The sequence below is a fragment of the Mustela erminea genome, chromosome 4 (genome assembly GCF_009829155.1).
Source record: "Mustela erminea isolate mMusErm1 chromosome 4, mMusErm1.Pri, whole genome shotgun sequence".
Lineage (NCBI taxonomy): Eukaryota > Metazoa > Chordata > Mammalia > Carnivora > Mustelidae > Mustela > Mustela erminea.
In genome coordinates, this window is record NC_045617.1 from 101,698,665 (window position 1) to 101,725,921 (window position 27,257).

The 27,257-nt window shown below is 35.7% G+C and overlaps 1 protein-coding gene across 2 annotated transcripts in view; it reads right to left on the reverse strand.

The window, feature by feature from the left end:
- Window positions 1-1,555: 1,555 nt before the first annotated feature.
- Window positions 1,556-27,257, reverse strand: part of BMP5 (bone morphogenetic protein 5) — a 114,511-nt gene continuing 88,809 nt past the window's right edge. The window contains exons 4-7 of one of the 2 annotated variants that reach the window (XM_032340298.1): window positions 18,947-19,141; window positions 7,850-7,926; window positions 6,414-6,524; window positions 1,556-2,613 (exon numbers count right to left, since the gene is read on the reverse strand). In XM_032340298.1, the coding sequence (XP_032196189.1) occupies window positions 2,464-2,613; window positions 6,414-6,524; window positions 7,850-7,926; window positions 18,947-19,141 (533 nt within the window). In that variant the 3' untranslated portion in view covers window positions 1,556-2,463. Of the gene's footprint in view, window positions 2,614-2,850; window positions 4,045-6,413; window positions 6,525-7,849; window positions 7,927-18,946; window positions 19,142-27,257 lie in introns of those variants that run through there. The other variant, XM_032340299.1, reaches the window with a different exon arrangement.

The following is a 27,257-nucleotide window of genomic DNA, read 5'->3' on the forward strand; positions in this document are numbered from 1 at the left end:
CCAGACTGCAGAGTAGCCAGTAGACTCTGGCTCAGATTCGACGACGGTGATATAGGGATTATAAAAAGACAGTTCTTGAGAAAAAAATAATTTTGGATTTTCCTTTCTTGTGTTTTTCTTATTTCTTCAGTTCACTATAGACAATTTATTTTTGCCTTAAGAACTTGGTATTTGTGATTTATAACCTTCTACTTTCAGAAAGAATGAGGGCCACTTTACAAGGCAAAATACATATAAAGCAAGAAATTTTAAAACTAACACACAAAGAAAAAGCCAATACCTAACTAGCTAAAAAACCCTGAGTTGTTTAGCTCCTGTTAAAACAAGCTAAATTATTCTGGTTTCTGATAATAGCTAAGTATTGCTAAAGTAATAGTACAAATTTACGTTAATAGCTATTTGAGAATAATTTAACTGAGCATATTGCATATATGTACATATATTCATGTATCTAATCTGAAAAATTATGAAAATACTGATGCCAATTATACCTCCTCTCAAGGGAAAACGAACAAGTGAGATTTTTTTCATCCCTATAATTTTTGCTATTTTAAAAATGTCTTTACTGCTTGGGCAGATTAAGAAGAATCTTAATTCATGGATTGTTGCTTTGTCCATTTAACAGTGCATTATTTATTAAAAACACAAAAACCAGTTTCAGCAATTAAAAAGAACATAAGGAATCATGTAACCCACCAACATTTTACAGATGATATTCTTAGCATCTCAGCTTATGACATACTTACATTTTTGTGTCCCTCTTAAATAAAGAGCCAAATCAGTAGAAACTAGCATCACAAGTTTAATATATTTTAAAATATAGAAATATATTTAAACAGCACATTTAAAGAATAATATAATAGACTTCCATTTCTTTTTCTTACAATGGTACACTATTTATTTAAAAATATATTACTTAATGTACCCTCAATATAGTTATTATCAAATTTTCTTTGAGATAAACTGTATTCTCAAACAACATTGTAATATACCTGAATTACAAGCGAGACCATAATATTTCTGAAGCTATTTCTGATACAAGTTTTACTTGAAAGGTCCAAAGAGGTGATTAATTAATGGTTTTATGAATATTTTAGATGAGCTGTAAATAAGCTTAACTGTAGAGCCACGACAAAGAGCGAGTAATCCATCTAAATGTCATTCTTCCAAAAGTTAGTGTTAAAGAAAAGCCTTAGAAGGCAAAGAAGGAAAATAAATTAATTTCAGGGGGAAGAATACACATGCACATGCACACATCAGAACCTTCCCGTTTGGAATTATTTGTGCTTGGAGGGAGGTTTATGAAATCCCCTCACAAAATAAGGTTTTCATTGAGCTCGTTCTCAAAGATATGAAAAATGGATTTCAGCTGTTCTTTCAAAATGGCAATTCTGTCAGAGCCATTCCGGGATTTTTGGTAATTTCCTTCAGTTTAGTTTCAGTGCTTTTACCCTAAATAAAATCCCTTGCATCACATCAATCAGCAGACTCAGTCATAAAGGAGAGCTAAGGAAAATGGCTCTGTCGGCATCTTCGCTCCACTATGTTTTATGTATGCAATGACTCTTGTCTGTGGGGAGAGAAGTGGAGCGCATGTAAATGTTTCTTTATTTTGGACTGTTTTTATCTGGAAAAAAAAAAATCTGCAGCAGTAGTGTTCTAGATAATAGGCAGACATGATTTATTTGAGGTAAGAAGGTTGTACTACAATATTTTAGTGTTAACTTGGAAAGTTAAGGACACAGGCTCAAGCCTGTCTCCACAGAATTCCTGAAGCTTTGAGCACTTTGCAAAATCTATAGTACACAATCCAAGAAGGAACGCACTCCTCCAGTTACATCAATGCTGTTAAAGCAAATAGTTACAACAATTATGTGTAATCTCTCAGCTTCTATGTTCTGCCTACTGTTTATTTATTCAAATCCAGTTCAACATTTCACTTTATCTAATGTAGCGGAAACTCTGAAAGAAAAATTGTGTTTATCCAAGCATTTTTGTTTGGGTTGTTGTTATTATTATTATTATTATTATTTTTTAGTTTTATTTCTAAATAAACAACCTATCCATTTTCACAGGTACCACATAGCCAAATGAATTCAATGTCCTTTATCAGTGATTAACATACAAAGGAGTTCTAATTTCAGAAAATTATATAAAAATCACATTAGGAAAAATGTTGACATGGAATTGAATTGGACTTAGCATATACCATTGAAAGTTACACTGGACTATCTATTGTGCAATAGACCTATAGAATAGATTTTATTGCTAAGGCATCCACAAAGGAGAATATATACCTTTAAATAAATAAAAGTAACTATATACACAATATTGTACATAGGTACAGAGATGAAATGAGCCAGAGTAATTTTATGAAATTCCCTTCTTGTGTGAAAGCATACTTTTTATTATAGTCCTAAACCTTAATACAGATCTTTTTCTTATTACCAATATTATTTAATATCAGTGGCAGCCACACGAACGCACTACCATATTTCTGTATTTTTTCAAGATGACATTGGAGCTGTCATCAAAGTACAGCACAGAGATGGCATTTAACTTGGTTGGAGCACAGCAAGGTTTTGGTACGTGGTCAGGAAACATCAGATGAACCTGGGAAAGAAAAACACGTTTGTTTGTTTGTTTTTTTTTTTTAAGAAATGAAATAGACATTTTGTCCACAGCTTTCAAATAATATTCTTGGTGTTTTTTTTTTTTAAGATCTTATTTATTTATTTGACAGAGAAAGAGATGACAAGTAGGCATAGAGGCAGGCAAAGAAAGAAGGGGAAGCAGGCTCCCTGCTGAGCAGAAAGCCTGATGCAGGCTCGATCCCAGGACTCTGAGATCATGACCTGAGCCGAAGGCAGAGGCTTTAACCCACTGAGCAACCCAGGCACCCTCAAATAACATTCTTGTTTTGTCACACAATCAGACACACCGTTAAGCTATCACTCTTCTAGTTATGTTCAGTGGCTGGGGTGGAGGATGGGGACTGGTAGGGAAGGATGTATTTTTAGGCGTGAACACCTAGACTCAACTCACCCATTCTCATTCTGTGTTGGGGCCTTCAAAAATTCTCTATCAAGTAAGGAAAACTCCTTCTATGGAATATTCAGTGGAAATTTTTCTGGGGGAAAGAACATGGCAACTAGCACTGAGTTGCTTTTGGTTAGAATGACTCCTTCTATCTACTTCATAAGAAATGCAGAAGTTATAAATGCAAATTCATGAAGGGACACGATTAGACTATAGAAAGATTTGAATCTAAGAATTACTTTTTAAAGGACAATTAACAACAACTCATAAAAGTTACACACACTTTTAATTTTCCACAATAAAGGAAACATAAAAATCACAGCAAAGTGAACTGCAGGTATAATCCAAAACTTATTTTAAAGCAATGATTTCAACTCTTCTCTACAGAAATTTTTACCAAACTGGCTGGAGATTAATACCCTTTTGCTTTCTTCTCTCCTAGACAAGTGCCAAAAAGCACGTTCAGCTAAATCAGAAGCAAGGAGCCTAGATAGTTTACAAATTGAAAATCCCTCTCCTCCAAGAGCCTCAAAAGATAGCTGTACACCGAAAGTGAAATGCTTAAGCATAGAGTTTGTTCGCATTTTGATCAGACTGGCAGTCTGCCTGTAATTTGTAGCCATTGAGCAAGAAGCCAGTACATGGTTCCCCCTTTCCCACTCAGCTACCCTGGCCCTTCCCCCAAAGGAGTTTATGGGAAGTCCTACTGATGAGTCTTAAGGGATCCACAAAAAGCAAATATAGCCTCTTAGAGTTTTGGCTGCACAATGTTCTGGCTGAAATGATATAGGAGCCCTGCATGTGGACAGAAACAGCAGGAAAAATGAGGTGATCTGACATGAACTTGAAATTTCCTAGGACCTCACAAAACTAAAAGTTGGATAGTTTCGACAAATTTCAGATGCAGGCTTGTGTCCCTCATCAGCTTGATCTTCCATAACCCACACATACATGATTGATAACCCCTTATTTCAATGGCCTTGGCAGCTTCGCAAAGCAATCATTCTGAAAAAAAAAAAAAATGGATTGTTCTTGACTGGTTTCTCAAACATATTAGTCATAAATATGCTTTCCTTCAGCAACAAGCATGTCTTCTTGTTTCATGTCCTTCACAGAACAAGCATACAGAGTGCACAATTCCAGGAAAAAAAAAATCAAACTTCCCATGTATGCTTCAAGTTTTGCAATGACTTATGTCCCATGTCTCAGGATAGTGAAGCAGAGCAGGGACTTGTTCCAAGTCCATGTCAAAATTTTTTTTTTAATGTTTGTTTTTTGACACTGCCTTCTAGACTATAGCCCTAAAAGCTGATAATACATGGTTATATATTCATAAGAAATAAGAAAAAGAAAAATGAGAGGAAGAGTATTTTGACAGAGTTTTTTCAATAATTAAGCATTGCTCAGCCAGAGGCTGCCTTTGATACATTAGGATGTATCAAATTCAATGAAGCAGAAGTCTGCTTTCTGAGTCATTAAGAAGACAATATAAAGAGGCAAAGAATTTTCTGAGAAACGAAGTGTCATTCCTCTATAAGCTAACAGTGGCTATTGCTTTGACCCTATAGAAAGGCATCATGGCGATTCTTTCAAGGCTCGAAACAGCAGCATTTCTATGTGATTGCATTTTGGGTCATCATAGAATTCTCATAGGCAAGGAAAGCTGGCTATGGTTCACAGAGATTCTTTTTCCCAACCCCCAGAAATGATATCCTGCATCAAGAAGCACTTCTATTTGTAGGTATAGCAAATATGAAAGCATAACAAATCTTAAAATTTCCCTAGGAATTTCCTCTATTCTTTGCATATGGCACAGAAGTAGGCAATCTCATCGGTCAAGAATAAAAAGAAAAATATTTATAAATGACTGCCTTTCAAAACATGTATTTGTTTTATCTCTCTGTTTCTCTTTACTCCAAGGTTATTTCCGAAGTTTTTGACAATACCCATGCTCTAGTTGCCACAGACATACCTTTCTGGTATCTAATTCTTCTCCAATACCTATGATGTCCAGACCAGAAAACATCAAGCCATTCAAGGATTTAATCTGCCAATTTATATATACCATTCCTTATTCAGAAGAAAACTGGCATAGTCTTTTATCAGCTTTAACTTTAAATAAATTCCAAAACAATAACCTTAAGAGTCAACTCACAAATTCTAGTAGTTCCATTTTTTTGTTGATCATAAACAAGACTCACCCAGAAAGATAGATTATTTTTTCCTCATGGCTATTGCTCTCCTACTGGCATCTGCCAAAGAGCAACTTCTGTCACTAAGTCTTTTTTTTTTTTTAATATTTTATTTATTTATTTGACAGAGATCACAAGTAGGCAGAGAGGCAGGCAGAGAGAGAGGAAGGGAAACAGGCTCCCCGCCGAGCAGAGAGCCTGACGTGACGCTCGATCCCAGGACCCCGGGATCACGACCCGAGCCAAAGGCAGAGGCTTTAACCCACTGAGCCACCCAGGTGCCCCTGTCACTAAGTCTTGAATCTAAAACAAAGTATCCTTTTCCTTCTCTCTTGATGACATATGGTTAAAATGTTCTTATTAACCCAAATATTAATTCAGAATTTTATCACATGATCTATTGCACCTTTTAGGAGCCTCTCACTTAGTGTTCCAGAGACTGTCCCTCTGCCAGATCAGTAAGTCACACACCATAAGGCAGGTGTGTCAGGCTCTCAAGAGGTTTCATGAGCTCGTTAAATACAGTACAACCATTTAGAGACCACAAAATCAACATTTCATTATTGTTTTCACAAAAATAAGTCCAGGTTATTAGAGATTAAATCACTGCTGAATGCCAGAGTGAGGAAAGGAAAAAATGAAGATGAAATTCCACCTTAAAGATTATTAAAAATATAATAAAGATCATGAAATAGAAATGAATCTTCTACTTAAAGTCCACTTGAAGAAGTTTCATAATACCAAAGTATTGTGGTGGAACATTCTTTAATAATTAGAGTAAAAGCCCTCAGATGAAATTTAGTAAGGCTATTATTCAATGTTTTTGCAATGGTTTCTAATGAATTGCTAGGTTAGAAACAGCCCCTGGGAACCTGTGTGGTTAGTCATATTGTCCAGCAAAGAAATCAGTGCAGAGTGACCACTTCATGTGGTTACTCCAATTTTCCTAGCTGAAGTCTTCTCCATTCTGGAATCAGGACTATTCTTTAAACCAGTCTGAATTTCTTGACTATACCCACAATTATTACTTTGGCTCTAAAAAGAAAAAAAAAAAAGTACCAAGGGAATTTTAAAGAAAAAATAATGCATTTACAGCTATAAATGGATATTTTCCTTTAAAATAACATTTATATGACGCTTGCATCATAAACCATTTCCAATTCTACAAAAACAAAGGCATACCAGAGTCTGAACTATGGCATGGTTGGTGGCATTCATGTGGGCATTGAGTGGAAAAGAACATTCTCCATCACAATAAAACGCAGCATATCCTTCGGGTGCTATAATCCAGTCCTAGAATGCACACACACAAAAAGAAAAAGAAAGAAAGAAAGAAGAAAAGGAATAAAAGAAATCATCAAAATAAAAATAAAGTAATTCTGAAATAATACCCACATTTAGTCTGGCTAGGTTTCTCTTCTTCATCCAACAATTATTCTCACAAGATAGCTACCCTCAAGCCCTTAATTTAATTTATTTTTAAGCTGAAGTTTACAACACAAGTATAAGTATTTTTACAAGAAATTGCCCTCTGTAATTCCTCCCAAGAGGTTGCTATGTAGGATATTCATAGTATGCATTAATTCATGTATTCATGAATAAAACCATAATCATTAAGTAGCATTGTAAATATTGTTTAAACAGGAAATGATGAACTCTGGAAAGTTCAAGGGAACCAGAAAGGAAAAGAAGAATAAACTTAATTGAGATAATTCCCATTTCTCCTTAATAATTCATTCCTGGTTTTAGAAACCTGACAACCTCTGAGAGCTTTAATATTTGTTCCTTTTGCTGTTTTTCTTTCCATTCACATGTTAACTTTAGAGTCTCTTTAGAAGAAACAAATTAGAGCAAATTCTTGAGAACTGCACATGAAATTTTGGGGGAAGCCAAAAAATTGGCTTATGGAATGGTTGCCCTGATTTTTTTTCCTCATGAAGTAAAACTTGGTCCGAACGCAGACTCACTGAATGAATCGTGTTGAAGGTTTATCATAAAAGTTTAAAATGCTTGCATTTTAATATTACTTTTCATCGAGATAGCCCAAATTCAATTCTGTGAATCCATTGTAATGGGATAATGTAATCTAAAGACTTCAATTTAAACTATCAATACATAGGGAAATTAAAAACTATTTTGACTAAATCCTCCTCCTCACCGTGTTTGTGAGGCATGTGGAAAAGACAGCAATAATACCCTTAGGTTCAGGGGAAAAAACATTTTTTTCCTGTGGCTCTTCTTTATGACATTATAGTCAAGGATTTTATTTCCTAGCCCTAGAGTTTGAGACCTGGGGGGCAAATGGTATTGCTCAAGTTAATCTGAAAAACTGGTATTAGAATGAAAACTTCAGGATATTTAAACAACAACACCTTTTCCCACCTTCTAAAATATCACTGGGTTACATTTCTTCTTCAGCATAGTTGTTTTTTACTGTAAGCTCTGATAATAATGTTTCAGTGGTGGTAGGATAATGGGAAAATAAAAATGATGCGGATAGCCCATGTACTGAACAGTCATGAAAAATCATTGGTTAGTGTATTGGAAAGATTACTAACAAAGATTACGAGTAACTCCGGATTTATAATAAAACAGAAAGGAACCACCTAAGTTCTTACCTGCCATCCCAGATCCCGGAAACTCACATAGAGTTCATGCTTCTTACAGGCTTGTTTTTGTTCACTTGTGTTATAATCTGAAGATAAAAATCAGATTTTAAACAAACAGCAGCTTAACAGTTATCCTATTATTTCTTTTGCAAGATCACTGATAAAATTAAATGGAAGCTGTCTTTGATGTTGCAAAATACGAGTTTGAATCTTAAAGCTTAGAGCCACTTAGCTAACTTGGTGAACAGTAGGCAAATCACTTGTCCTGAGTTTCTTCTTCTGTAAAGTTGAGTCAGTATCATTTACCTTGCAAGGTTCTAATAAAAATTTGGTTAGACTCTCTGTTTTATGGGGCACTAATCTGATTCCTGCCATTCATTGAGTACTAGCTGCTCAATGAATCCTCATTTACTAAGTAATTCATACTATAGAGGAACTTAATATATTTATACATACTAAATAGTCATACAATGTTTTTTTAACATCTTCCATGAGGCAGACACTGGGAAAGTACCAATTGGGACCTTACAGAGTTGATTTTATTTTAATAAATATATTAAACTCAGAATACTCAATGTTGAACTTTTGATTTTTCCCCCAAAACATGTCCAACATGTAGGCCCTTCTATTTTTGACTGATGACAGCTTTCCCAGCAAAGACAGAGAAAGAGAGAGAGAATGTTAAAATATGCTCTCTTTCTCTGACTCTCATATCCATGCTCTTAAGAAATCCTACACATTCTGCCTTCAAATAGGTCCCAAACCCACCTATTCTTACTACCTCCACGACTAGTCCTGGTCTAAACCACCATCATCTTTCCCCTGAATCACCGCAATATTCTCATTGCTAATTCTCCTGGCTTCTGCCCTTGCTCATCCACAACAACGCAATCAAGTAGACCTTCTAACAAGTAACTCAAATTATATCACTCCCCAGCAAAAAGTCCCACTGGGTTTCCCTGCATCACTAAGAGTGAAATAACCTCTGTGGTTTACAAAGCCCTATCTGATTTGACCCCATTACCTCTTTGACTCATTTCCTACTATTCTTCCTCTCCTTCACTCCATTCTGGCCATGACATCTCCTTGTTGTTTTCTACCCAGGTAGCTTCCTCCCATCTCAGAGCCCCCCTCTCTCTCTCTCCCTCCATATCTCTATATATCTATATCTATATCTATATCTATATCTATATCTATATATATCTAACATACAGCTTCTTCAGCTTTTCACTTAAGCTCCATCTTGTCAATGAAGACTTCACTAACTACCCTATTTAAGATCACAACTTCCACCATGGTATTCTCGATCTCCCTTACCTTGCTCTTATTTTTTTCCATTTCACTTATTTTTTAATATGCTATGCCTTTTACTCATTTGTTATGTGCATTGCTTCTTGTCTTTTTCCTCCCTCTAGAGTGTCAGCACTACAAAGTCAAAAATCTTATTTGGTTCTGTTTGGTCTACTGATACATCCTAAGTTTCAGAAATAGTCTCTGACACATAGTAGGTACTCAATAAATATTTGAGGAATTAATAAATGAATTCCCCAATGTGTTCCACAAATGACTTGAGGGGAAGGAAATACATTATTTCCTTTACATATTTTAAAATATAATCTGAAAAACCCATAACCTTTTATAATTGTGCGAAAGAATTAAGGATAGGAGTGCCTGGGAGGCACACTGGGTTAAGCACCCAACCCTTGGTTTCAGCTCAGGTGGTGATCTCAGTGTCATGAAATCAAGGCCTGCATCAGACTCTGTGCTATGTGTAGCCTACTTAAAATTCTCTCTCTCTCCCTCTCTCTTTCTGCCTCTCCCCCACCCGCTTGTGCTCTTGCTCACTCTAAAAAAAAAAGTAAAAAAAAGAATTAAGCATTAATGGAGAGCCTCAATATTGCATCTGGACTAAAGTAATACCAAAGAAACAGAGCTTTATAGAAAATCTCTGTTGTCTTCTTTGGCATTGTTCACACTTTATAGAAATAGCATTCTAAAAGCTAACCCATCTTTATTATTTCCAATACAAAATAGGAAAGAGGAAAAAATATAAGGTAAGGGAGTCAGCAAAATAACTTATTTTCAAAGAGGACAACTATTTTTTTCCTCTAGGAATAACTGCTACATTCACTCTGACAGTCATCTCCGTCAAATCCATGTAGTAGTTTACTAGGCAGAGTAGTGTGTTCTAAGATATCATCTTCCAGTTTAATTATCTTCAACCTCTAATGAAAACGTAGGCACATCAAAAATCTATGGAGCCTGTTTTAGAGGCTCTTGTCATCCTTTCACAGTTACTTCAAGTAATTCTTTATTTCTGTCTTGAAAACAAAATAATGATTAAATCTTGAACTCAGACGTTTTTACTTCTACACCACAGTTATGCTCTGCAACTAGCTTCATTAAAACAAATTAAATATGTAGCTAATGATGGAAAATGGAGAAAGAGAATGTATTTGGAGTGCCTCACTCTTATTCTTTGGGCAAACTTTTTCCCTGATCAGACGAGCATAAGAGTTAATTTTGCCCAGGCAATGGACAAGCGTATGTAACACTAAGTACATTAACATGAAATGGACAAATTCCCTGTATCACTTTTAGGGAAAAGAAATGATTGGTGCTGGTATTAGTTTGATTATTTGTTTAAACTTTTTGAAATTTAGAGGGAAAAAAAAAGTCAGCTATGCATTAGACCAGGGTCAGGAAACTTTTTTTTTTTTTTTAAGATAGTAAGTATTTAGTCTGTGGAGTCTTCCCTTGCAATGACTCAACTTTGCCACTATAGCATGAAAGCAGTCATAGACTATGTAAATGGATGGATATTACTATATTCCAATAAAATTTTACTTCTGGATGCTAAAAATTTGATTTTCATATTATTTCTATGGGAAACAAAATGTTATCCTCCCTCTGAGTCTTTTTCAAACGTTTAAAAATGTAAAAACCATTCTTAGTAACTGGGTCATACAAAAATAGGCCATAGGGCCTTGCTTCACCAGCCCCTGCATTAGACAATAATGGGAATATTTATTCATTCACCCTTGTCTTAATTAAAAACACTGAACACGAATAAAGACATTGTAGCCAATACACACACACACACACACATATATATATATGAAAAGCCATAAACTATGTGTATAGTTATATGAATTCCATGTTTATAAAAAAAAAGTACAACTTAAAGTCAAAATAGATCTGTTCCATCTATGCAGCTTTTCGTACTAAGTGATGTATATAATGTAACATCACATAAAGGTAATGAGCAATGAAATTTATAACAGAATCTGATTCCAAGAGTCTGATTTCATAGAGCATGAGGACCATATGCTTATTCTGTTAGAAATAAAAATTAATGGATGAGTGAAGTAAATGTTGTACCCAAACCAGCAAAGTCTGCAGTTAGGTTTACTATAAATGGTTGGCAGAATAAACTAAAGGAGGAGGGGCAAGGAAATGAAATTTATGTATCTCTAAAAAATAGTGATTGATAGCCCCTCGAAAATTAACATGAAATGGACATAATGCCACCTACCATAGATTAACCTGCCTACAAATGAAGAATTCTAACAGAAATTACTAAAATGTTCTGGTGCTACAAGCACTCTAGAAAACCATGCTGACATTCCTCAACCAAAATGCCCATGTTCTAAATGCAGCATTTCTTCGTTTTGTCTTTTAATGGTAACACTATGGGAAACCAGGGCCAAAATATTGTAAGTTTTGTTAAATACTTTATGTAAACTTCTTTATGATCAATTTCTCTAAACAGTACAAATTTAATCCTTTTCTTAGTTAAACTTTTAAGACATTATTTTGTTGTAGAAAAAATTTGCTAAAAAAACTACATAGAGGGCGCCTGGGTGGCTCAGTGGTTAAGCCGCTGCCTTCGGCTCAGGTCATGATCTCAGGGTCCTGGGATCGAGTCCCGCATCGGGCTCTCTGCTCAGCAGGGAGCCTGCTTCCTCCTCTCTCTCTCTCTCTGCCTGCCTCTCTGCCTACTTGTGATCTCTCTCTGTCAAATAAATAAATAAAATCTTTAAAAAAAAAAAAAAAAAAAAAAAAAAAAAAAAAAAAAACTACATAGAGGTTAAAAGTGCCCCCCCGCAAAAAAGTCTGAACTCTACATAACAGTTCAAAGGTCTGTCCACCAGTCTCTGAAAAACAGACAACCAAATAAATAGACACGGGTTAGCTTAGCAAGGAAGTAGGGGGAAAAAATTAAATCCAGACAACTCCACATAATAATATGGATTTCATTTTTTATTTTTTTAAATCTAAGATTGGCTTCTTTAAGGGATGAAATGTCGATATATTTAGAAAAGAAAAGAAAAGAAAATTCAAAATAGAATGTCATGTCAAAAGCTTAAACAAGTCAGAGACACTGAGATATCATGTTTCAAAAACAAAAGAGGTGTTAGCATTCTCATGATCAGTTCCCAACAGGAAAAGGAGACAAAGGAAGACAGCACCTAGGCATGGGGATTTTTGCTAATTTATAGAAAGTGGAAATGACAAATAGATGAAGGTATAAGTGGTAAAGAAGCAGGAATGATGCTATAATAGACTATTAATAATTTTGATTTGGTTTTGATTTTGATTAATAATTTTGATATGGCCCTGGGGGTAGAGAAATTCATGATAAACCCCAAGCACCTAACAATCCCTTTAAAGATGAAGGACTTAAAATGCTACTACTATTCTCTCTTAATCACAATCTTCCATATCCAGTGAATTCCTTGCTTGAATTAATGTGCAACCCACTAGGAATTACATTTATTGATGTTTTTACGAATATATGTATTTGTCTATGTGTAGAAATGTCTGATGTAGAACAGATACCACAAAACAACAACTATCTGGTATGTTTGCTTAACTCTGGTTAGCAAAGTGCCTACAAGGATGATCCAACTAATATCCTCATCTTTGAGCTTACTGACAAAAGGTTTGCCCACAAACCTTGCACTCTTTAGATGTTTGCTACTTTGTTAATAGGATCACCTGTCATCGAGTGACCCAAGTAAGAACACTTGGTAAGTTTCTTGACTTTCTTTCTTCCTCTCTCATGTCCTACCATTAAACTAGTCCATAAAGTCCACTCACTAACTGATTTCTAGTCTAGATAACCTGTCGGAAGCCCTTTGCTCTCTTGGTTACCTCATACTTCCTCAACATCCTCTTCCAGTAACTTTGTCCTAGGGTAACAGTCCACCCTTGCTCTCCCTCCTACATCTCTGACCATAAGTCTTTGTCTTTTTTATGGAATTGCTTTTTCTCCTTGCATATAATGAAAGGACTAAACTTCCATGGGAGTCTGCATTGCTGATTTTGTTGTTGTTGTTGTTTTATTTTCAATGGTACTGTCAAGTCCCTTGCTTCATCTAAGCTCACATCCATGTCTTTTCCTAATACCGTCCACTTATTCTTGACACTCCAGATCCAGAGTCCTGTCTTCTCACCCTCTGCTGGTCTCACTCACATGTTTTGGTTTCCATTTCCCCTTTCTCCAATTTATAATATTCCCTGCTTAGAGTGTTGGATTAGATTCCTAATCATTTTTTGGGCTCTCAGTTTCCTCCCTTGGCACATCCCATCCTTCACTCTGATGTCAAATATAACTTTTTAAAATGTCTATCTGGTTATGGCACTCCTTTTTCCAATTGCCTGCATGAAGACACCATAGTTCCTTACTATTGCATACCCTAGTCTTTATAATTTGGTCCCTCCATATTTTTCTAGTTTTTCTCACACCTCTCACACTAGAAAACTTGTATGCCCAGCTATTGAACATGGGTACATGGCTCTTTAACTGCACATCAGTCTGCAATGGCTTCACCCACCCCTCTAAATGTCTTTATAGACATTTTCCATAAGTTCTTCATGAAGTCTTTGGAGCCATAACCAGGGCTGCTTAGGTGCTCTATCTTTCCTATTATTCAGTACTCTACACCTATTCTAATAGAATTGACCTCTTAATAATTACTAACACTCATGTCTTTCCTATTGTCTGTGGGAGTATTTTTTTAAGAAGCAAGATGCTCAGCTATCCATCTTTTCTCAGTGTATAGTTAATACTGTGCATATCACACAAAGGGTACTTATTTAATACTGAATAAATCTTTTTTACAGTAAATCATGCCCAAACATATTCTAAGGATTCTCTCTAGACAGAGATTTGGCAAGAGACACAAAGCATTAATGCCTATTGATACATTTATTTTATATTATATAATTAGTTGCTCAGGTAGATTGGCCAAATCAGTTAAAATTTCAAACATCCTTCTTTCTTCTGAAGTCTCAAAGACCAAGAAATTCCAATTAAGTGACCAGGAGTATTGGTACTTTCTGTGAAGAGAAGTTCTACTTTTTTCAGATGTAAGAGTCTAAACTCTTTATGTACCATTTCTGAAAAACCAAACCACATGGATTCATTTCAGAAGTAACAATGTTAATGGCTAACATGAAATAAACATACCCTACTGTTCTTAGTTCTTTACAAATATTAATTCATTTAATCCTCACAACTCATGTAATCTCATCCTAGGGAGAAAATACTATTAATAATCTCATTTTACAGATGAAGACACGGAGGCAGGGAAAGGTGACATGTTGTCCAACATTATACAAATAGTAAGTAGTGGACCCAGGACTAACTGACAAAATGAAATAGATGATAGGTAAATAAATGTACAAATAGATAATATAGACACCAAAATTGCTGTTTTAGGAGGGATTTCCAAAACTTTTGTAGGATTCAGGGCACAAATAACAGTTTTTAGTGTTAATTATTATAGAAATCAAGTGTATCAGAAACATTCTCACACGTGCCATCTTGTAAGATTTTCACTTCAGCCTTCACCTTGAGAGCCCCTATTTGGAAACAACCAAAATGTCTTTTAAGAGTGGCGTGACCAAATAAACTCTGATACAAGCGCTGTTGACTATATTGCAACGGTTAAAAAGAATGAGGTCACTCAATTTGAAAGATGGCTGAGATATCTTGTTTAAAAAAAATCCATAAAACCAACTCTATTATATTCCTGTAAGTCAAAACTATGAGGATAATAAAAAGTTCAGTGGTTGCTAAGGGGAGGGAGGGATGAAGAGTCAGAGGAAAGAGGGTTTTGAGGGCAGTACTCTGTATGATACCACAATGATGGATACATGTCATTAAATATTTGTCTAAACCCACAGAATGTAAACACCAAGAGTGAACCCTAATGTAAACTATGCACTTGGACAATTATAGATACATCCTTGTGATTCATCCTTAGTAAGAAAGCACTATTCTCATGAGTAATGTTGATAATGGGGGAGGCTAGGCAGTGTGAGACAGGGGTATATGGGAAATCTTTGTAATTTCCTCTCAATCTTGTTGAGAACTGAAAATTGCTTTAAAAAAATAGTCCTTAAAGGGGTGCCTGGGTGGCTCAGTGGGTTAAAGCCTCTGCCTTCAGCTCAGGTCATGATCCCAGAGTCTTGGGATCAAGACCCGCATCTGGCTTTCTGCTCAGCAGGGAGCCTGCTTCCCTTCCTCTCTCTCTCTCTCTCTGCCTGCCTCTCTGCCTACCTGTAATCTCTGTCTGTCAAAAAAAAGTCCTTAAAAATACATACAATATATCATTTATGTGATTAAACACACATAATAAAATACATTCTCCAAAAGATATATATATATATATATATATATATATATATATGGAGGTAAAGATTTGCGAGTATAGGTACTATGTTGATATAAGTGTATCCAAGTAACCTATCACAAAAGGATTTAGGTGTGCAAGAGAGAACTTTAGTTTTATTGATGATTTTATTATCTTTAAATAATGAAAATATGTATTAATTATATGATATAAAACATTCTAAAGAAGTAGTTATAATTATTCTTTTTGATTTTGATTAACATCTGTTTGTCCAAGAGATATGAGTTTACATTGTCTATATTAGGCAAAAGACATTACCTATCAGAGTTGAAAGTAAGTAGAGAATGTTTCCATTTTAATGACTCTTGGAAAGACTTGGCCTAAGAAATCACATGGTGTCAGGCAGGGCCACTAAGGATTGGATTCACCTTCAAAAGTCCCTAATATCCAGCACACAGTCAGCAATCTTTACAAGCAATTCTACAGCAAACTAGGACTTGCCATTTGTCTTATTAATTCTTCCAAATTCTTAGTACTCTGTTCTTTTCAGCACTCATCTAGTCCTTAGAAGAGTATCTTGCTCTCAGTAGGTTCTTTAAGACCTTATCACCCAGGTACCTAAAGCCTTTTTAAGCTAACTAAAACATTAGCTATCACCACCATATCCTTTCCTCCCTACCCAAATTCAAATAAACATCCACTGTACTGCCTCCTCTTGAAAGAGGCAATATCTCACACAATGTGTTTGCTCAGTCTCCTTGCCAAATATCTGAAGAGGAACAACGAGGGACAGTTTCTGCAAAAAATCTGGGGACACTTTTTCTGTGCATATTCATCTGAAAGAAGAATTTCATTTTTTCCATTCAGTGGATACATTAATTTATTTAACCATTTCCTATTTTGTGCTAGACATTGTTCTAAGATTTTCCATAGGAGTATAGAAGAACAAAGGATCATTGAGAAGCTGGAAGGTAAGACTCTGAAATAGGGAAAAAATTGGGTATAGAAAGCAAAAATGACCTGGATTTTAATTCTCCTGAGCTGAGACTTTCGACATTTGGCACATACAGAAAAAAATGTAATCATGCAAACATCTAATACAACTTTCTTCCCCCCCACTGGCTTCTCTCTTAGCCCTGTAGTCTTCAAACAGTATTTTATTATAAAGGCTTGGTACTATTACAGCATTTATTATTTATATTTGAATAATTTTAAAATTTCACTGGCATTTCAAGTTTCCTAAGTATCAAATTTTTTGTTTATATTAGCATTCCCTTTCCTTAAACCCCTGTCTGTTAGGCCAAATCCTTGGAGACCTTTTCCCAGCTCCTTGATTACTACCTATTGAAAGGTTACGTCTTATAGACACAAACCAGCTACTTTCTTTCTTAGTACCAAAATATGATCATGCTCCAAAACTATCTACCACCTATTTCACAGAAATGGCTGCCAATGACAAACTTTTTAAAAAGAAAATATCAGTCTAGAGTAGAATAAATTTTGTACTCTAAATGGTGTTAGGAAACTGGTGAAAAGTTACATGATTTCTGCTCCATGTGTTTTATTCATCTCTAGTTATAGAAGTACATTTGTTTCTTGTGGTTAGAGAGAGAAGATAAATAGAGTTCACCAATAGGGAAAAGGACTTTGATGATTTCAGTCTCTGGAACGCCATTGCCACAGTCCTTAGGCGCTCTAATAATAAGTATGCGACTTACACTTTTCCCTTTGTAATTTCCTCAAAAATTATTCACTCTTCTATTCATGGTTTAACAAACCTTTTTCTTAATGCAGTCTGTTACATCAAATTAAAAACATTTCAACCAATTTCAGAACCATTCTACATGAAAAGAAAAATATACAACTTTGACAGGCTAGTATTTATAAGGAAGAAAAGGTCTTAGAAAGTTATTTTTCTCCATCTTTCATATTCAGCAATTATAATTTTTGCCAAGCTAAATACCTTGTGAAGATCTTTATAAAATAGCTTTGTAACAAGGCACTAATATCATGTTTTACTTTCACATGAGAAATACAGTTAAACTTATTTGTTCAGGAAAACTACTTTATAATATTACTCTATATATAGCATGTAATTCAGTATAATCTAATTTCATATAGAAATCTTCCTCATTTCTGTTACTAAATATATCAAATAGACTTCTAACACGATTGCCCTGGTGCCCATATTTTAGGAAGATTCCAATGAATTCCAATTTGGTATTTTTGCTGAAAGTCCCAGGTGCATGCAAAATATATATATATATACACACACACATACACATATAGATATGTATATAGTTTTATTTAGAATCATTCTTACCCAGCACTCATACATATTTGAGTAATAAAAAAATTATAGTATGATTTATCAGTTTCAAGTGCCGGGGCGGGACCGGGGGGGTGCGGGGAATGAAGATTTCAGGAATAATGGTAAATACTGCCTGAATGTGTCTTTTTGGAAGGGTAAAGCATTCTAATTTGCTTGAATACCATACACAGGGATCACGTCTGTTTTGTTCACCAGCACATCCATTGGGCCTGGCAATACACTGCATATGGTGGCCATTAACACAGAACACATATTTTTCAAATGAACAAACATATTGTACTAAGTTGGGATGTTCCAGGATAAATTTTCCCCTTCAAACAGATTTACTTTTTGGAGATAAAGAAAATTTCTTGGAATAAAACAGCCATCATTTTCATCTAAGAACAGCTTATGAAAGTCTGTTTGCAGCCTGGACTAAACAAGGTACTTACTGGTATAAATAAAATGATTCTGTAACTTCAGATTTTGGCAGTTGGATTCATTCAGGTCGACTGTACTTTTATCTCCTTTTCTATCAGTTGATGGATTAAATTGCAAGCATGTTGGGATCATTGTGCATCTGTAATATTTTGTTACTAGGTTTTATACATAGGTGTGTATGTATATATACACACACAAAGCAGATTATCTAGAGAATAGTCTTCCAAATAATTAATGGAAATGTAAATGATACCTCAATTTCCATATAATCTCGGCTGCTTTTATTGTCAGAGAGAATGGAAACTGCATGCTTCACATCTGTCATCTTAAGTACTGAAGAAATCTTTTTTTGTTGAGTTACCTGGTTGCCCAACCACGTCTGAGAGGCCCCAGGGAAGTCAGCTCAGTGAGTTGTGTAGTTGAGTTTTGACTAGACTTTGTTGATGTAGCCATTTCATAATTTTATTACCTCCAGCTTGATTTTAATTTGAACTGAATCTTTCAACATACAAAGGCAAGTCATACTTATTTTGAAATGAATTACTGAGTGATTCACTGATGAAACATTCTAAGGATGTTCGAAACATTGCCAGATGATTTAATAGACCAAATGAAGGTATATCCAGAGGGTAGATTTACTGTGGCTACTTGATTTGCAACATATGACCCCATAACTCTCTGTGCACAACCGTTGCTTCGGCTTAATCTTACCTCCAACGCTGGACATTCTGGAGGAGTCCTGATGAGAGCTGGATTTATTGCGGTTTTGATTTTTCCGTTTGTTAGCGGCTCTCACGGATCGAAGGAGTACCTCGCTTGCCTTGAAGAAGGCCACCATGAACGGTTGTTTGGACTGAGGCCCGTGTCTTCCCACAAGACCCGCGGATTTTACATTGATACTGCGTCCTGGAACAGAAAGCGCAAGCACTTGGTTTACGAGAAAGAAAGAAGGTTTACCTGACGTGAATGAATTCTGAGGGTGCTTTGAAAAAGGAACATTATTTTTGAAAACATTATCAGAATGTTTTCCTTGCAGGCCAAAGATTTTTATAAACATGGAAAGTTTGCCGGTACAGACAATTATCCATGCTCGGTCTTACATTTTGCATCATTCTTCACCACAGAATGCCCTCAGGCTGCCTTCACTAACTAACTGATCCTTCTCAGACCTGGAAGTCAGCAATATTTCAGACGGAAAGGCTTGATTACCATCAGCCTGGAAATGTCCACATTAAATAACAATTTCAAAAATATTAGCTATGGACTCTTCTGCATTAAATACTCTATAATTTTCCTCTAAGTGATAAAAGCTGAATGGCTGCCTGGGTGTTTCTACTTTCTTCAGATTTTCAAGCCTTTCAAGTGTTAATTAGTGCTGAGAGCCTTCCCCTTCACCTCTGGCCTGTGCTCAGCAAACTTTATAAAGCTATGCTCTACTTAAAGCTCTTCACATCACAGGTCATTCTAGAAGCCCTGCTGGAGATGGAGTTTTGCTTTATATTCCAGTTCTTTCTCAATGCCAAGTATTTTGAAGTAATCAGGGCAATTTCAGAGTTCCTCCCTCTCTGAGTTTTGGATACACCTGAATGTTTACTGAAGAGATTTTGAAACTTGTTAACCAAGCCCAGAGACTAAGAAAGAAAAGTTCCAGGTGAGTTTGGAGACTCACTTTTGTCTTTAAACCAGTCTGCATGCCAGACCCTTCCGAGCCCGCTGATGTGGTTGTGTATCAGAGAATGACTGCAACCAGAGCCTGCACAGCAATGCGTTAGAAGTCAAGGTGTCCTAGAGACTAGAAGTAGTTGTTAATAAAGAACCTCTCCAATTGTGTAGTAATAATAATACTAACAGTAATGCCAAAGGTATTTGGAGCACTTGCTATGTATGTGCTAGGTATTTTTCTAAGTGTTTGCCATGCAATATTTAATTTGGTTCTACAAATACTCTAGAAGTTAAGTATTACTATTTTCCCCTCTTTACAATTCACTCTAGTTATGTTCTTCTAATTAAAAAAAAACACTGAATTAAAAAAAAATATATATATATATCTGTGGCTATATTATACACATATAGTTTATATATTTATATATTATATATTATTATTCATAATATACAATATTATATATTATTATTCATAATATATAATATTATATATTATAAATATATATATTTATATATATTTTTACCTGAGATATATATATCTCTCTCATTGGCTGATAGCTAGTTCCATGAAAATCACCCAAGGAGGATGAACTATTTAACCTTAGGTTGTAAATTTAGTTGAGAATTACTAAAAACTCATGCAAAGTTTCTACTCTAGATACAGAAGTTACCAATCTTTTAAGAGTCATATATAATGTGGTTTGAAATATGTGCATGATTGACTCTGCCTTGCCCCCTGAGAGATGTGCATGTTTTCTTAAAATATTTATTCAGTAAAGACTGTGGAGTAACCTCAGTCCATTATAAGACCTGACCCACCTTAGAAGCAAGAAAAGGAAAACAAGTCCTTGAAACGGCATCAATGGCATTTTAGCAAATAAACTCTTGCTCTTAACAAAATTTATTTTGGCAGCATAAACACTTTTGTGTATACTTGTATTGTGCAGAGACCTTCTACCGTCAGAAAATGAGACCGTGTCATGTGAGGCTGTGCAGCTGTTGGGAGGGACACAGAGGTCCTTAAAGGACATTTAAAATGTGGAGGTATTGGTTAAAAAAAGGAAAAAAAGGAAGCGTGTGTACTGATCGAAGCCGCATCCGTGGCCTCATCAATTGTCCTACAACGTATTGGGGGAAATTTATTTGGTTCCCACAATTATTAAAACGGGCGGGATCTGCCTCACAAACGCCACTGTACCCAGTCCTACCGAAGAAAGAACTTCCAAATAATCAAGGCAGTAAACCTTAAACAAATAAGCATATAGGTTTCTCTTTTAAATGCAAACTTACAGTGGCTCTCTGCCAGAGTCTATATTTCTTAGAAAAACTCTATCACTGGCATAAATGAAAGAGGCAGTTTGATTTGTGGTCAGAGCAGTTTCCATTCTACTTCCACTGTAACAAATGTATTAATTCAGCTCAGACTTCCTCCTTCTGGCAGCCCTTTTGCTGTAAAAAGAGAAATTAGAAGTTCCAGCCAAATACCATACCTTGAACTGACCCACTTCAATACATAAACACTTTTACAACATATTTATTCAGGTGCAGCACTTGAAATTGGTTTAAGATGTTTCCAGTGACAGAGAGCTCAGCGAAAGAAAAAAAAAAAAAAGAACTGAGAAACTTGACTGTTATGGAATAGAATAACTGGCGATCTGTTCTTCAAAAATAATTTTTTTCTCTCTTGGAGTACAACATAAAATGTATTTGTTGAGCTTTTATTTTGATTTTTTAATGAAGTGTTAATTTAACAGGAACTAAATTTTTACTTGTGTACATCCATGACTGCAGAAATCATTTTTAATATATGATCTCTCTAATACTAAAATAGGTTGCTACAAGATGTTCGCAAATGGAATAGAGGTAAAGTGAGTTTTCCATTCATTACAACACACACTGCCCCTTTTATAGTTAAACAAGCACTTAACGCAAGTTCCAAGTTTCCCCGGGTTTGCAAGAGTTTCTTTTATTGTCATTCTAAAGACTTTCAATACTGTAATTTTTAATCTGTGGAGAAATAATACTGCTCTAAAAGGTTTATGTTCTGAAAACTGTAAAGATGTATGTATGTTACAAATATGGGTTTCTTGGGTTTTACAAAGGTGGATATTGTGTGTGAAGCAAAGTAGTCTTCAAACCAACGTGAACTCCCTTTAAAATAACTTTTGATATTATTAAGTTTCCTTTTGGTTTCCTTTTTACTTCAGCAATGAGGTGACTATTAAGATTCCATACGTTAATTCTTGCTCAGTCACTCTTGGTCTTGAGCTCCTGTGCCTTCAGACCCAATATACCTGTACCGATTACGAGGACCAAGCCTTTTTGAAGGGCTGAGCAGTTGTTTTTGCTAAAAGTGTTAACAGGAAGACTATATTGCATGTATTGAAAATAGTGAGTCTTTTATAAAATTGATTTGAGTATGTTGAATTTTATTATTAAATGTACAGTGTGCTTTAGATATTGCAAATGTATAAAGAAGCCTTACCTAAAACATTTTGATTTGGGAAAATTATACGTATGTATGTATCACTGTGGTTTTATTTTTCAAAGAGGATCCTTACAGTTGATTTCTAACTAAAACCTATAGCTATAGAAGGATTAAAGATTGACTATATGGTGAAAATGGAAATGGGGTCTAGTAATGAAAAGAATATTAAATAGAAGGGGGACGAGCTTGGGCCCAGGCTTCATCCCCTTAGGATTTAGGCAGGCCTAGGCATAGCCAGAACATTGCTAGGCTTATTTCACCAAGCACAGAGCATAGAACAACATCACGAGAAAGAACCAGGAAAGAATAAATTCAAAACAATGCCCCAGGGTGTGTAAGGGAAAAGAGACAATTTGAACAGCAAATATATGTGGATATTATTCCTCAGTTTCATTAACTACAGAGTGAGTAAAAATGGGCTTAGGATGATATCTTCTGAAGAAATGATTACACTTTTCACCCAAAAATCAAGAGGGAAATATCTGAGTCTGGGGCTCTAACTTGCTCAATTTTGCCATAACTGAAGCTGGAGATTGGAGACTTCCAGACCTGCCACTCTGACCCTCATGCCTTTGTATAAGCAAGGGGGTCAGGTTATTGTATTCACATGTGCCTAAGGGCACAACGAACTATTTGAAATGTACAGTCATCGTGAAGGTAGAATGGCAAACAAAAGATCTATCCCAAACCTACTGGTTTTGCATTTCAGACCATTCCTTTTGGAAAATGTGACTTTGAAAATGTTTATTTCTTTAAAAATAGGGTTATTAAAGGAGGCTCTGACATAAAACAGCTCTTTGGAGGCATGTTGATACTATAAGGATAAGTGGTTCCAAATATGAGCATTTAGTTTCCTGCAGAATACACAGTTTGAAAAACATGCATTTGAGGATTTATCAGTCTAAACGTTGATATCGCTCTGAGATGTTTGCATAAATTCCAGTTTTTTTCCTCCTATAAACCCACAGTAATTGACTGCTTAACCCAAAACACCTGGGATGGAACTTGTGCCTAAATTACCTTTCCTTCATCTTGAAAAAGACTCTTGCAGCATCCTTTATGGACTATTTCATAAAAGACAACCAGTGCATTGTTTCCAATCCACATACCCTTCTGATCTGCATTTATTTTCAATCTGTGATTAAATTTGATTCTGGTGCTCTTAAATTATAGTTTCTGTGACTCTAAATTATACTGGAATTTTACCCTTTTTAGAAACAGATGATTTAAAATGTGCAGAATTCTCTACTAAGAATACAGACTAAATCATCTTTATATCAGATTTTAAGGAATGTAGGGAAGACAGGATTTTGTCTATTTAAATTCCATATACATTTAAACTCAAATTAACTTAAGCAGGTTGTAATCTAGCTATAAATTTCAACTCTGTTATAATTTGATAACATTTCCATAGTTTCTAGTTTTATAGTAAAAACACTGGCATATTGCCAGATATAAGTACACAGATTTGAAGTATCACAAACAGAATTTTATGTTTGTGCTCAGAACTTTCTTATTTTCAAGATGGTTTCCATTGCTTATAACCTCAAACAAAAGCAAGGAAAATCTGGGATTATAAACTATTTCAGTGATACTGAAAACTCATTGTTAAGAGACTTCTGGAAAAGCTTTTGAACTTTAGAATGAATGCAAGGTAGTAAGATCTTTGATTCTTCAAAGTAATTCTGAGACTCTGTTTTACAGGCTGGGCTCTGCATGTAATGCCTTTGCTAGATGTTCCCATTCTCTTTTTTATACTGACATTTAAAAGAGTAAGTTAAAAATAACCGCTTAATTTTATATTAAATATTATATATTTATAATTATACACTCATTATGAAAAGGTATGAAAAACAAAAGGACAAATGTCATAATATATGCAAATAGGATAGGACTCTGTGGCTGATAGTAAAAAGACACATCAGAGGACTGAACTCCACGGAGGACAACTGAGAACCATATCCTGACACAGTGACATAAACTAGGAGTTGAAAATTATCTGTAGACAAGAAATGTGGTTACCATTCCTGGTAAACCAGCAGTAGAAGAACTCCATTTTCCTTTAAACCTGAGATGACTGAAAGTTAAAGAAGTTAAAGGAGGAAGAAATTTTTTAAAGAGTTGAAATTTGGGGGTGCCTGGGTGCCTCAGTCAGTTAAGCCTCTGACTTGTTTCTGCTCAGGTCATGATCTTCCGGTCGTGCCATCAAACCCCGCATCAGGCTTTACACTGGGCATGGAGCCTCATTAAGGTTCTCTGTCTCCCTCTCCCTCTGCTCCTCCCCCAGTCCCCCTCCTTTTCTCAAAACAACAACAAAAACAACAACAAAGAACAAAAATCCCACAACTTTTAAAGACTTGAAATTTTTTCTAAACATTTTGTTGAAGGCACTATAATGTGCCCTGCAGCTTGAAAAAGTGGTGGAGATGAGAAGAAAAAAGTAGATTATTTGGTCAGAAGCATTGGCACAGTGAGTGGAGGCATGATGGGCTGGGGAGGGGAATGCAAAAACTTGAGAACTGCAGCTCAAGAGACCCTAGGAAGGAGGGCCTGGGGAAAGAGGGACCAAGAACCGTTAAGGATCAGGGCCAGGTTTGTGCCTAGTTGTGGAAGCCATCCAGAATGCTCGAGTGTTTTATTGCACCAAGAGTGGAGCTGAGGTGATGGAAACGATCGGTCTCCTTCCATGGGACATCATTCCGAGATGAGGAGGCTTACTGTCTCAGGTCTGACGAGCCCAACAAATGTCTCTGACTCAGGCCTTGTTTTCAGCTGGCGGAAATATGAATCTCAAACTAGGAACTGCAGTTTACCTTCACATAAGCACTTACTTTTTAATAGCTCTTTGCTTTATATATAGTGCCTTTCCCCTGAGACCCTACAAGCTTTACAGACATCATCTGTCACATGCTCCCAAAAGATTGGTTAGCAGTTGGTCTTACAGTCCTCATTTATTTTAAGAAAGCAGAAACATTCTTTTCACAAAACCATGAAAAGGGTGAATTATTTTTAGCCTTTTTTCCAGTTATTATGTGCCTTTTAAAAATAAAAAAAGTGTGTGCATGCGTGCGTGCACACACACACGTCTTTCCTTCAAAATCATAGATTTAAGTAAAACTCTAACAAGGCAGAGTTTCAGCAGACTATCCACCCAAAAGTCTTTAAATATTTTTTTGATGTGTTAAGATACCAGTGAAAAAAGCTTTTAGAATTCAAACTCATTTTAATGTGTTTGATAGCAGTAAAATTAATTTAATTTCACACTTCATTTTATCTCGAGAGGAGGTGAAAGTGGTCTTTGAAATAAACTTAATACAGTTACTTAAGAAACTGATGCGTGTCTAAAAGAAACACTCTTTTTGACCAGCTTATATGATATATGATTCAAAAGAATTATTACCATAACAGAAAAGCATGGCTCGTTAAAGGTTTGATCTTTCTTTTCAGTTTGATAAATGAACCTGTGAAATGATCACAAGCCACTTCCAGAATCTCTGGGCTAGTCCATACCACCAACATGAAGAGGAATCTTATTCGGACACCTGATCAAAGAGAATGAAGAGAGCAAAAGATATTCTCCAAAATCTGCAGTGAAGAACTGATACTAAGATACCAAATACATATGCTATCGTCAGTGTCTACGTTTGAGGGGGAAAAAAAGAGTAAAGACATTTGGCATTTAACTCTTCCCTTCACATATGAACGCCGGATCACAAAACATACATTTGAGTGAAACAAAAGCAGAACTTTTCTTCACCAGGTTCTCATGTCTCTGGCTCTGGCAAAAAATATAAACTGGCCTGCCTCACATAAATGACCAGTCACACCACCAGGATGCCATGATGTTCCCCAGAGGAAAAGCATCTCTCTGAGCCATCTGCATACAAAGTAACAACTGAGTCCCAAGAGTGGTACCTTTTGGTCACCCTCAGCAGCAACATCTGATTTCGTAGCCTAAGTAAATCTTTTATATTTCTATCAGCTATATTCCTTCAGAGAGAAATCATGTAAATACCTCCACATATAAACATAAAGGTACCCAAAAGTAGTAATAAGAATGCCCTCCCAAAGGATCAAGAAAAGTGGAAATTGAGAAGCTTAACTCATTCAATACTTGTAACAACAAAACAGCTGCCATCTATTGAAGATTCATATACCTCGTATTTACTCTGTACAATAAAGCAAGGATTACATTTTAAAAATGAATAAAATAAGACTCAGAGAAGGATCAGATTTTTAACTCAGCCCTGTGAACCTTGAAGTAGTCTGCTATTCCTTTAAGTACATAGTGTACCCCTTTGTTAAAGATTGGTTGGGGCTGTTGCTTTGTCTTGAGTTTCTGCTTTGCACCTAGAGAAGACTGGAGGAAAACCATCCATCTCAGATCTGTCAGTGATACACACATGGTGTCTGGAAGAACAGTGGTATAGCCGCTGCTTTTGTTAAGTTCAAGGTCGGACTTTCCTTAGTAAGCAAGAAAATAAAGATTCAACACGACTTGCCAGCCATGGAAGGGCAGGTGATGTCCTCAGTTTATATTCCATTCAAATAAAAACTTGTCATACTACAGAGAAATTAGCATGCATTTTTAAGGAGCTGGAATATGTAATTTCCCTCACGAGGTATTTTCCTCTACAAATTTTGATCACCTCTTATGACACAACTATAGGCCCTGGTTGTCCTACACTTTTGTGTCTCTTTTTTTGGTTTTCCTCTCTTGCACATGAGCCCATGCCAAGTGTGCTGAAGTTTAATTCTCAGCAGCACAGAACATGGTGCCTGAGCATGCCTTATAGCAACTGAAGCTTCTCTTTTCTTCCCACTGTTTTCTCTGCTCATAATGCAAAACCCATCCTGCTGTTATTTTTACAT